The sequence below is a fragment of the Haemaphysalis longicornis genome, unplaced genomic scaffold (assembly GCF_048455015.1).
Source record: "Haemaphysalis longicornis isolate Haplotype H1 unplaced genomic scaffold, Haemaphysalis longicornis Haplotype H1 scaffold_1, whole genome shotgun sequence".
NCBI classification, from domain to species: domain Eukaryota; kingdom Metazoa; phylum Arthropoda; class Arachnida; order Ixodida; family Ixodidae; genus Haemaphysalis; species Haemaphysalis longicornis.
Window position 1 is genome coordinate 299,845,774 of NW_027526203.1, and position 12,798 is coordinate 299,858,571.

The 12,798-nt window shown below is 46.0% G+C and overlaps 1 protein-coding gene across 3 annotated transcripts; it reads left to right on the forward strand.

The window, feature by feature from the left end:
* Positions 1 to 1,805: 1,805 nt before the first annotated feature.
* Positions 1,806 to 11,171, forward strand: LOC144149120 (salivary anticoagulant protein P23-like). Of its 3 annotated transcripts, none has more exons than XM_077680668.1 (4): positions 1,806 to 1,939; positions 6,247 to 6,303; positions 9,135 to 9,539; positions 10,886 to 11,171. In XM_077680668.1, exons 2-4 carry the CDS (start codon positions 6,261 to 6,263, stop codon positions 11,095 to 11,097), a joined length of 660 nt encoding a protein of 219 aa, XP_077536794.1. In that variant the 5' UTR covers positions 1,806 to 1,939; positions 6,247 to 6,260; the 3' UTR covers positions 11,098 to 11,171. The 3 variants fall into 3 exon arrangements, with proteins under 3 accessions (XP_077536794.1, XP_077536799.1, XP_077536788.1); XM_077680673.1 differs by having other exon boundaries at positions 1,812 to 1,879; XM_077680662.1 differs by lacking the exon at positions 1,806 to 1,939 and adding an exon at positions 3,147 to 3,238.
* The last annotated feature ends 1,627 nt before the right edge of the window (positions 11,172 to 12,798 follow it).

Sequence of the window (12,798 nt, forward strand, 5' to 3'; positions counted from 1 at the left end):
CCCTACAGACAAGCATTCAAGCGGCGAAGGAGCATTTATTTTAGTTCAAAGAGGCATACCGAGTTTAGCCATCGATTTTAGAAAAATCAACTGCGCATCTGTCTAATGGAGGATTGTGCTTCATAATCGCGAACAACTTGCGGTCAGGGAACTTAGTCGCCTGCTTAGTGATAAAGCAGTCAATGTTTTCATTCAGTACCTTGCTTTCTTCAGAAAAGCACGGCTGGTTACTTTTTAATCGCGGGGTTTTTGTTACGCCCGAAATCAAGGAGTCAAAGTGGGAGGGGGTGGGGGGTGTATTAAGTTCGCTGTAGTTTCAACTAGATATTTATCCGCCGCATTTTAACAAAAATCTATATGGCAGACTCCAGCAGGAATGTCTCCGTACCGAGAACTACAAGTTTGCAAGAAGCATTATTATACAGTAGCCGACCGGACTCCGAAAATTCCGACTTGCTGGATATTTCGGACTTTCCCGAGGAACCGCCAGTTGTCCCATAGCAGCAATGACTCTCGGGTTTTAGGGGCGAAGCTCCTAAAGCCATGGGTCTGTCCATCCCTTGTGTATCGTGGTACGTGACCGCCGCATGCTTTCGGAGATGTCGCAAAGTGGGCCGCGTTGCACGCGCAAGAACCGGCTGCAACCGGCAGCGCAAACTCGGCACCGGGAGCGCGAGCTTGTCTGTGTTCGCCAACGGAGGCGCGAGCGCACGTGCACTGCGAGGGGGAGATCACGCAAGAGATCACGCCACGAACGCAGGCAGTCGTTCTCGGAGATCGAACGAGACGCAAGGACCTTTGCTCGTTTCCTCTCGTCTTGTTCGGGCACAAGTCGCCCTAAATAAAAGTTCTTTCTTTACCGTTGTGTCCCATCCTACGTGACAAATTGTGGTGAGGTGCGGGGTAGTCCTCGATGGCGCGGGGTCTTTCACCAGGTCTGGGCCTGGGAGCATTGACTCCGAATATAAAAGTTGAGTTGTACAATGTACGCACACAGTCTTACGTCTTTCTTAATGATGTAATGGGCGAACTTTCACGGGAGAGTTACGGTTACCGATGATCTCCCCCTCTCGAGCTTCGCCCCACTTATCATCATTCATTCCGTGGATATGGCGTGATTTTTTTTGGGACGTCTCTTTTATTCGGACTATTTTTCGCTCCCCTCTAGGTCCGAAAAATCGGTCGGCTACTGTATAACATTCCCCAGGCTGACCTAAGCTTGTACCCCATAAGTAATTGTATCATACCGGTATTCTAAGAGACGCATTTTGGTTGCAATGCACTGCACAAAGACACGTATCCTGTTGCTTCCTCAGCTACTTTCAGCCTGCCAGACGAAGAGATAACAGAAATGTCAGCGCGCATGCTTGCTTCTATGAAATCACATTTCTTTCAGCAAAAATTCTGTTGCTCTTTCAGTGCGGTCCTACGGCTGTTCTGTCTCGTGGCTACGGAGTCCGCAATCGTCTCGTTACTGAGCGGTCACAAGATGACTCAGTCTATGTAAAATTATCTTGGTAAGGGGCTAATGGAAAGCACACGTGCACTGCTCCGTCGACTCCTATCTCTTCTTATCCCGCCGGCCGCCACGGCCAGAAGTTTCCCAACACTTGAACAATGCACTACTCTTTCTGACAGTATACCATCGACGTTAATCGAATAACATTTCGTCCGGTCTTTGTTTCAGCTTATCAAACGATCTGGGGCATATGAATTAAAAAGGCGAAGAGGAAAGAAAAAGAGTCCGTGGGACTGGCCCGTAAAAAACAGCCAGCTTACTGAGATAAGTAACTGTCCGTGCTTCCCTCACTATCAGAGTTGCGGGTTGTGCACCTCACACTGCCAATTCAGACACCTGCCCCCTTTTCAGCCGATAAAGGTACGTATAAAACAGGCTCAAACAGCACTTCGTACAGCGTTTGGGCTAAAAAGCGAGAAGGTGAGTAGGCATCACTTTTATTAGCGCGAATATCAATTTTAGAGTCAACAAGGGAGACTTCGGTACTTGCAGCTTACCTGTCTTCATAGGCGAAAAAAGTGAAACCCGTACGAGATCATTGACGAAATCTGTGGTCATGCTGTGGTAATTTTCATTTGGTTAAAAGTGTGGATTTATTCACTGCGCTGTGGAAACCGAAGTTCCGTATCAAGGGACCAAAGACACGGTTAATAATCGGGGATGTGCAGTCGACGAAGGCTGTCATGCAATGTTTTTGGGATGTACTTCGCACAGTAAAATGGCAACGAAGTGGGAGAAAACATTTTTCGGAATATTCGGGTAAAAAGCGTCAGCTGTTATTTGCAATGAACTTGAGACAGCATGATACAATTGGAAAACGTAGACTTGTATAATAGTGTAATGGGGTAGACGTTAATCGTTGTTTACCTATTTTTACAACAGTCGCATAACATTGCGATTGCGACCATTATCTCCCGGGGTAATTCTTTACAACTTGTGCCATGTGTCTTGAAATAAAAACGCACAAAAGTAGGTATTCATTTGATCCTCGCAAAATAGGGAATATTAGAGGGCACTGCGTCGAGAAATATTTTATGCCGTAATTGGCTGTTTCTTTAATACAATGGTTACCGTATTTGCCCGATTATGCACCAACACCTTTTTATATTCTGTTTTTCAACACAGGATTGGGGGAGGGGAGGTGTAATATGAGTTCCAATTTTTCTACGAGAGGCATAAATACAACGCGTTATTGTTTTCCTGTCCGCGACCTCATAGGTGTGCGGGTTTAGAAGCGGGTCTGTTAAACATAGTGCACGCTTGCCGGCCTAAATATACTTAATGTAGCCCCCGGCACGCTAGAAGCCGGTATATCGGCGGACTAGAGTGCCGGGGGCTACTCTAAGAACTCCAAAGAATCCGCAACGAAACACCGCAGGGGAACGTGGTGGTCTCGAAAACAATTTTTCGTTGGGAGGCTGGAATACGCAACTCACGCCCCCACTATACGGCTACGCATAGACTTCATAGGTCAACAGAAGTCAACGCAACGCAATGCAACGGGTCTCTACAAAACATCGAGAACGTTCACATAGATTTCTATGGATGACACGGCACCTGTCCCATGCTTGAATTATAGTGGTGGGTTGTTTCAATCTGTGGAGATTGTTTTCCTCCCGCAGTTTGCGTTTTTGGATGAAGGGGCGTTGCATACGCGAGGCGGTTGCGCTTCCAAAAAAGGGCCATTTCCTATTTGCACACGGAAACGGCCTACGCCAGGTAAGCCGAATGGGTGGGCGTAGCCTTTACACCCCAGCTATACAGTACGAAACAGTTTCAAGGCGTCGGCTTTCACGATTTTGCAACACGAAAGAAGCGACTTATAAACTTCCCCGACAATCCGATAAAGCATTCGCGAGGTTTTAGGGAGGTTTTAAATCGCGTCCCATGTCCGGCTGGTATTACCGTTTGTATACAATTTATTTACCCTGTTTAAAACATTTCCGGAAAGAAGATATAAACGTGGCGTACTGAAGGAGCCGTATAAACAGCTCATGTGACCTTTAAATCCACATTTTTAAAGGATAGAGCCTGGAAGACGCAATAAAAATGCGGTTCAGAAACGGGCTCGTAAAAGAAGCTAAAAATCATTTCCTCAGTATTTGTAGTGCTGCATTCTGGATGCCTAAAATACAGCTGTCGTGGCCCTTCCTCTCCCCTCTCATTCCTTCCCCATAAAAGCTCAGGTGAAGTGGGAGATGCTGGGTATGAATGCAGCCAGCTTGCTGCTTGCAGTCCCAATAAAACACATTTGTCATAAGCAAGCACTTTATTTAAGATGAAGTGACGTGGATAGCTGAACGCGCACAATCACGCACACAAAATGCTATTCGAAAAGAACAATTCGCTGGAAAGATTTTCCTCAAACTCGCCATAAACATTGTAGTAAATACGTAGTAAACGTTTACCTTGCCTATTTGAAAGCAGGAATGAAGTGCAAACGAAACAATAAAACATTGAATAAAGAGTACCATTTAAGAAGCGCGTAGCACTAGTTCAAAACATTGCAGCTTTGCTTATTTTCAAGTTAAAGTCTAAGATCCGGTAAAAATATTGCTGTTCTGCAAAAAAAAAAAAACCTCCATCAAGCTAGGAATGCATAGCACAATAAAATTGAGTCGGGGCTGCCATCTGCGCACGCAACACTCGGCTACTTGAGCAAGCAACGGGAACTGTTGCACGCAAAACAGCACAATTAGAAGCGCGACTATAAATGCTCAGCTTAAGAGCCGCTGTGAGCTGACAGCTATGTCATTGGGGATGGTTTTCAGTGCTTTGTTAGCATCAGAACACTCACGAATAATCCGAGACAGTGACCAACCCGCCTTCATCTAATTCGCTATGCCACCATGCATTGGCACTGCGTCGCTGCACGATAGTGCTCGCATAACCCGCGAGGTGATTTGTTCGCGCACAGCTATAGCTAGAGCATTAAGGGAGTATGCACGCTTTCTAAGTATTATGTATGCAGCTTAGAGAAGCGAAGGCAACGATGGTGAACAGACAGGGCGGGTGCTACTCGCAGCTGTCAAGAGAAACAGAGGAACAGTCTTTTATGCGGCGCTAAGCTTTCATCTGTATTCCCGACCCAACTCACTAAACCACACATTTTATTGGATTACGAAAGATATCGTGAATTTTAAAGCCGGAGTTTTGCAAAATTTATGCGGAAAAAGCACCTCTGGCGTTGTTAGCCCTCCCGACCAAGGATGCCTATATGTCGCACAAGTTGCCACCCTAGGAACTTATCTAGCAGAATCATGCAGATGAACCAAAGCACATGCTGGATGACGAACAATATATTTGATGCACAGTTTATTAGTCGAATACTTCTAGCGAAAGGCAATTAACTGTGATATCACCTGTACAACACTTGCATGCGTGGCAGTGCGAATCAGAACTGCGCACACAGATACAACAGAGAGAGCGCTTGTCTCGGGGGACAAACTAAACCTCACCTTCAGAACCCACGTCGCAAATATATCCGCACATGTATGTCTCCCAGCATGGCGGACACTTCACACAAAACAATTAGAAATATGAACACACCCCGAACTTCGTACTATACCCTTGTCGGTGCTCCTGGGGACGGCAAACTGCGTTGCTGCTGTGACCACGTTGGCCTTAGGAGTCACAACTAACTACTCTCGATCATGACCGCCCCAATCTTTCTCGACGTTTCCACGCTGTTGGATGATTGCAAGAAGGCTAGAAGAACAGCTGCTAAAGGCAGTTGTTTAAAATGCGTTTCCAGGACAAAGTTTGCGGGAAAAAAACTTGACCTCTAAAAGAAGCCGTCTTGATTAAATTAATTGAAAACGCTTAATCTATAAGTACGACTTTTTAGAGATTCTGTGCTGCCTGGGACACAGTGACTTGTCCGCGGCGAAGAGCGAAGTTCTGTTGGTGGCGCTGCGGTCACGCGAGGAGGAAGTGACGTCACGACATTTTGCCATAGAATAACATAATGACGCCGCGTCGTTATTAATAATCACGGCCTGCTCCCCACTAACCGTGGGATGACCCGCTGTTCAAGCGATCAGTGGTTCCACGACCCTCATCCTCTTCAGAGACAGTGGCGGATGGGCAGGCAGTGCAATTACCCGTTACTGCCCATCTGAAAAAGAGGTAACGGGGAACAGGGTCCTCATCAGGGAATCTGGACAGGGATGGGCCGTTCAAAAAAATATAAAATCGGTATCGTTACCCCTCTCCTTCGCAAGAGGGGCAGTTGGCTGACATCCCTTCTCCGTCTTAATGAACAAGGGAAATTTAGTGAGGAGTGCTCGTCGGTTTTCGCATACATCCAGGCAGCTCTCATTGTATCCTGTTTTCTTTCAAGTTCCTTGGAAGGAGGCATTCACCCCAAACTTTTGCCACTTCGCCAATTCCTTGCTTGCTTCATGGAAGATAACGGCAAAGAAAATTATTCACTAGATTTAGCTTCTTGGCCAATCTATTACCCCAATAAGGACAAAGTTGACAAGGAAGTTGTCGTCAGGTGGCGTGGAGCTGTTGGCGTTAAGCCAGGAAGGCCCGACAGCTTGTACGACAACTGCTGACATTGTAAAACAGGGCGTGGTTTCCGAGTGGCTACTTATTTAAGCCTTAATGTGCCTGAAAATAGATTTTGGTTCCACGGATTATTAACAAAAGCTATGCTACGTCTAAGCATTTTGAAATATTTTGGCATGTGAAAAAGCTCACCTTTGATTTTATTTTTGCAGGCTCCCAAAAGAAAATGGTCTCTCACTTTATCATCACTTTAAGTCTGCTCGTGGTCGGTAAGTTTCTTCTGACGTAAATTTTTGTCCATAACATAGCAGCACCATAAAATCCAGATATATTCTGTCATAGCATTAAACGCGTCATCAGCTGAAAGGAATGGTGTCATTATGTATTATTATTTTCTCACTTATGCTGCCACGCAGAGTTAGATTCCGATTGCAGAGGCTGCATTTCTTATGAAGAGGTAATACACATAGTAAAACGTTAACATAACTTCAAATAGCGGATAAACGTACTGAGTAAAACGTTCCAGCCTATTGTAAACCGCGATCCGTTACCGTGATCAAAGGGCGTACGTTTAACCTCCGCATTCGCTAAGCCAAAGCGGGCGAGCGTGGGGCGTGCCTGAGCTCTAAACCACGGTAGCGGATCGCGGATCGTAGATTGCCCAAGCGCTTAGTTTAGATACCCACCCTATATGTGGGAGTAAATGGACGTGGAAGATGGTGCGAGGGAGGCGCGACTTTCAAATGCACGTTTCTTCCTAAAAATACATGCCAATCTTCCGGAAAAACTCAGAACATGGCCTAACCAACTTTAATCTTCTGGTAAAGTAATTAGGCAATGCTTGCAGATCACTCTGAAAGTACTCTGAAAGAAAGAGCAAAAGTTGCGCGTGAGCATTGTACGAGCCTCACAGCCGCCAGCGGTTCGAGTGCTGCGCTGAAATCCCCTGTCGCGGCCCACCCGAAGCGGGCTAACGAAGCGAGTATTGAGGGGATTATTTCCTGCCTGACGTTCGCCTACAAGAGGGCGGGTGCGCAAGCACTCACGATTCGCCTCCTTAGCTCCCTTTTCAGGGGTCTTGCTGAGACGTATAGCACTCGCTGACGCTGTGCTTCCCTCGACGTATATTAAGGCGCACTTACGCGTTCTATCTTTGAGTGCTCGTTTAGCGCAGGACATCGTCTATGCTGCTCGGCGCCGGAATTTTAAGGCTTTCTATTTAAGGTGGCGGAATCGCCTGCGCAGCTTGGGAGACTGACCATAATGAGGCGATAACATCACCAATATTCGTATCAGCAGCCCTTCTAGCGCATAATGCGTTTTTACCATTCGCCTGATTATAAACTGCCGGAAATTCTTTTTATTTTTACTTTTCTCTAGTTGGGGTTAGTTTACACTTGGAATTTATGAACGATGACATGTCTGCTCTTTGTTTCGAGGTGCATTTAGTGGCGGCAATTTCAAACTGGGGCACAGCAACGGATGTTGCGTACGCAGTTTATTCTAAACATATGACACGAGGAAACGGGATGGTACCACCAGGCAGTGGCAAATTTGTAGCTGAAGCTGGTGAATTCTCGCGTAGCTTTGCCGTCCAATGTAGGCACTCGCAGCTGGAGTTATGTTGTGGTGATACGTGAAAGCTGACTGAGGTAGCGAACTTGTTCGCGCTTGCGACTCATGGCGCCCCATTGTCGTTTATTTCGTTTGCGAGCCTGTAAAGGCACATCAGCCGACTCTGTTCCCACACGACTCTGAAGTATCCGGGCGCCATCACGAATCGACCGAGAGCGCACTTATTTCCCGCATAATAATGCCTAAAAAAACTCGCTGACTAGCAGCGATCTTTCCATTCTCCGAGAAACTCCATTCGAGTGATGGGGCCGGCGAGGCCCCAGGGTGTACTAGGCGAGGGGCTAGCGTCGAACCCTGAAAAGGTATAGGTTTAATTACGTGAGTTAGCGTTCCCTACAGGATATTGCACACCTAAATCTGTGTAATACACTAGGAAGCACGCAGGGCACCTTCTGTGTCATCCGTCAATTTGCAAAAAGATTTTGAAGGCGGACGAAATTTTTTGTTCAGAAATTTACAAAATTCTGAGTTCTAGGTTCCGAAGGTAGACCTATGATACGCGCCGTAGGATAGGGCTACCGATTGATTCAGACAATTTTAGTATTTATAACCTTCGCCGAAATTTTACATACGGACGTTTTCATTCTTCCGCTCCATAAGAAAAGCAAAAAACAAAAAACAAAACAAAAACAAAACAACAACAACAACAAAAAAAAAAAAAGCCGCCGCGGCCGAGATTGAACCGATGTCCTCGTGCTCAGTAGCACAAACCTGGGCACTGACACTGTGGCGTTTTTTTTTTCTTTTTTGTTCACCAGACGTTGTTTAGCTCTGCAGTATCATGTTCTTGGCAAAACACTATACGATTTCTTTCGACATTATCACCCTTTCTAAATTTGCAACCTTTTACGCCTCCTTGTCGTTTATGGCACTTATGCTTGCTTTTCCCGTCTTTAACGTTTTCACCTTTCTAAGGTGAGCACACGTTCAGCTTCAGAAGGGAAATTATTTGCGACATTAAGCCAGTACAAGCGCAGAATGAGATGAATCCTAGCGCTCGCCTTCGATCACCATCTTCTTCCGCATTCTTGTTATTTTTATAACGCAGTGGCCGACTCTTTCAGTTATTGACATGATGTATGAGTTATATATTCTACATATCCACCTGTGAAGTACGGCAATAAAAAAACGTATTTTAAGGACTAGTAGTATTTTTTATTTAAAATTTTTTTCCGCCACTTTGAATTCTTCATTATAAAAAATCCGAAGAGCTTACTTTTTTTGCGTTGCCTTCATATGACAACCACGAACATGCTGTTTACGTACTAGCAAAATGTCAACCAAATGTATTTTATGCGGCTTGGCGTTTACCGGGAGAAATAATGGACGACATCACGTGTCGGCCTAATATAGGATATTAAGCCTGTGCCAGCATAAGCCCCACGGTCTGTTCGCGCTCTCTGTGACAAGTGCGGATGTCAGTCCTGTGAGCCACTCATAAGTCCTTAACCGCTGCTTCTCGCAGGTGCCTTGGCCGGCAGCAAGCATGACGCCAACAACTACATAGACGCCGTGCTTCGCGATTACCTGCCGGTTAACGCGCGCTCGCTCAACCTGGACCCGGTGTTCTTGCCGGGTTTCAATGTTAAAGTGGAGTCGACCAGCCTGACCAACCGCGACATCAAGGCCCAGTTCTCGACAGGCACGCTGTACGGACTGTCCAACGTGGTTCGCCGCCGCGGAGACTGCGGCGTGCCCGGTTGGCAGGGAAGCAACGTCACCGCGGGCTGCTACTTGTCTCTGGACAACCTGCGACTCACGTACGATGGAGAATACTCGGGTTTCAGCATGCTGGGAGGCAAGAAGAAGATCGGCATCGACCTGGTTGTCGAGAAGACCAACGCTTTGGTTGAGGCCACCGGTTCCCCTGGTGAGCCATTAATTATTACCGAGATGAAAACTGATGTTGAAGACTGCACATTACTTGAACGTTTAGCACTTTCCCGCCTCTATCAGGCCACAGGACGTTCGATTAAACAGCGGTAGAAGGGTGTAAACTAATTTATGCAAATAGCGGCACCAGGAAAAAAAAGTTGATAAATGCAGAACACCAACAGCCATTAAAGGCCAAGAAAACCGCAGAGGACATGTTTTGAGTGGTAGAGTTATGTAGGTAACGTTTTGTATTTTGGTAGACCTTTAACTCTCAACAGCTGCATTTGACCTCCGGTGCTCTGCCAACTGTGCTGCAGAAGTAGCGGTTCACACTGAATTTGATGTGGACATTTACACAATTTCATGAGAAGCTGTCATACACAAGGCATGGAAGAAGTTACGTTCGATGCGTTAAAGGGACAGCGGCGCTTACTAGGCTCGAGGAACTGACATATAGGAACAAGAACCGCAGGGCACTTGCAGCTCTGGTTCTAAATCGCTGGAGCGCAAGGCGCTAAACTCGGAAGCTGTGCGTTTCGCTGCCAACAGAACGCGTGTTTTGTCCGCTGCTTTTCAATTTCGCCAATAATTATGACATTTCATTTCACATCTCGCCAAATATTAAGTTATATCCCCTTCGCTTTTATCGCATTAATGACTCCTAGCTTCGTTTGTGTATACCTGCTAAAGGCTCCGCATTTTGATATTACAGTCAGGAGTGAAGTGTCGTTCCTTGTTTTGCTAGGCAGTAAAAAAAAAAAAAAAAAAACTGACGCCCCTTTCTGGTAACCCCGAAACAGTTCTTAAAGACATGACATTTGTAAGCCCGTTGGTGTGCCACTCGCGGAGAAAGAGAGGGTGGCGAGGGATGGAGTCCCGCCTCTCTCCCTTGAAGGGAATGGCCTGCCTGCGAAGAGGAGTCGGAACACGCCCACTCAGTTTCATGCACTCCCCCCAATCAGTTTGCTGATTGTAAATAAGACATAGATGGTAAGAAGCTGCGTAACACAAACGAGTGAGGTGAGGAGTGACTACTTGTTTCACACCCCAGCTATTAAACATTTAACCAGGTGACAGAAATCGGGCAGCGTGAAACCTGAGGGACGTGCCAGGAAGAATGCTGCTTGGTGCCGAGTTTCAGCTGTCACATATGCTTAAAGAACGATATAGGATGTGTTAAAGGTCTTCCAAGCACATCTACCAGTTTTTGTCTCTCTTATGCTTCCACTTTGAGACCATGAACGCCAGTTCTGCTGAGATACGAAGGCAGTCACATCAAGACCATTTTGTTTCTTTGTATCGTCCATTTATTCTATTCTTTGGCCCCTGCTCCTTCTTAAGGCCGCGCTGCTACCCTCAAGACACTCACCGTGACTGGCATCGAGTTCCGCTTGACCTTCAACAAGAAGCTCGAGCTGAACGACAAGCGAGAAAAGAAGTTCGCCAAGGCCATCAAGCAGTCGGTGTCTGGCATCCTGCAGGGCATCCTGTACAGCTCCTTCCGGGAGGCCCTCAGCCGCTCCGTCGGAAAAGTGCCTCTGCCAAGCCCGTGAAGGGCGTACCTCTACTGCCACTGCCACCACCAGTAGCAAGCTTGAAATAGGCAATAAACAAGCATCACAAAGCACATGCATGTCATGAATTTTAAGCAAGGGGCCCCCCTCCGAAAATCCCCGGGTCGATCGCCTCCGGTTACGTAAGGTTAGCTAGCTCGGTAGTAAATGTTTGTTCAGAACGAAGCTTGTTACCATAGGCATAAACATTTCTTAACATTTTCTTTATCGGAGAAAGATTGAGTTTTTTCTCACATTTTTCAAAATTTGGAGGACGCTTTAAGCTTCACCATTAAGTGTGGAAAGCGATAGTTTTACCGGGCCCCGTTCTCATAGCGTGAAACCTTTCTCAGCAACGAAAACTTTTCTCTACTGCTCACACGTCACCAGTTGGGATAGATCCTTACGATCTCCGGGACTTCAATAGCCGCCGCAAGGTGGCGCTACGGGATTCTTCTCGTAGGAGCAACTTAAAAGGGTAAGGGAAAGCGAAACGCAGATAATAAAGCATAGAGCTCTGTGGGGGTATAACAAATATGAAGTAGTGAGAGGAATGTGGAAAGGAATAATGGTTCCGGCTCTCACATTGACGAATGCTGTACTCTGCTTAAAATCAGACGTTCTATCAGGCCTTGAAGTGAACCACAGACCGGTAGGCCGTTTAGCCTTAGGAGCGCATGGAAAAGCAACTAACGAAGCAGTGCACAGAGATATGGGCTGGGCGTCGTTTAATGTTCGAGAAGCGCAGAGCAACATCATCAAATCATCAAATCAAATAATTTTATTTTGCAGTATCGAAATGACACGAAGGGAACACAGACAAAAAGCCACTAAGGCTTGACAAGGACTGCGCCCCTTTAACAATAAATACAGTCAATATATCCGGACATACAGCAGCATGTGCTAAAAAATCGATTGTACAAGTAAAAATTGCTTACAGTCTTCAAGTTTCATCTGCGAACAAATATCAAACAAGCAAAAGAAAAAAAAGAACACATACAGGAAATCACAATTTCACCAAAGCAAAACGCGACAACGCTATAGCACGGAAGAAAACGCAGTGAAAACACAGCCCTCAAAGTATGTGTTGAGACGAGGTTGAGAGCAATAGATCAACGCAGGTGGACAGCTTAAGTTTTTAGGTACCTATACATGGAAATCATGAACACGCAGTGGCTAAGGAAGACTAGAAGGCTAATTATTAGAAATACAGGAAGAACAGTGGAGAATCTAAGACAGCCAAGGTAACGAAAAAAGAGACAAGGCAGATAGAAACGAATAAATGGAGAGAAAATGCAAGGTAAAACGTCGTTAGAGATGTATAGGGATGAGAAATTTGACACCAGAAAGGAAAATTTCTACGACGATTCCAAGGGCAGTGCTTCGCTTTCTGAGGCTAGAACAGGTTGCTTGCGGACTAAGAGCTTTGTGGGGAAGTATACACAAAATGATGGGGTATGTGTGATCTGCGGAAAAGAGACAGAAACTATGCGGCACAAAGTGTTAAAATGCGCGGGTATCCATCCAAATCTACTTGAGGGAAATATTCGGCTTCCAGAAGCCCTAGGATTTAAAGCACTAGGATTTAAATGTAGCACAGAGGCAGTTAACTTCAAGGCTGTAGAGACGACGGAAAAAAAGATTTGAATGCTGGTGGGGGAAAAGTAAAGAGGAGAATACTGCCTAGGACAGCTACCACGT

Coding starts and splice junctions, on each gene's coding strand:
- LOC144149120 (XM_077680668.1), top strand. CDS start 6,261: ATGGTCTCTCACTTTATCATCACTTTAAGTCTGCTCGTGGTCG. Junction 6,304..9,134: donor TTTAAGTCTGCTCGTGGTCG/GTAAGTTTCTTC, acceptor TGCTTCTCGCAG/GTGCCTTGGCCGGCAGCAAG. Junction 9,540..10,885: donor TGAGGCCACCGGTTCCCCTG/GTGAGCCATTAA, acceptor CTCCTTCTTAAG/GCCGCGCTGCTACCCTCAAG.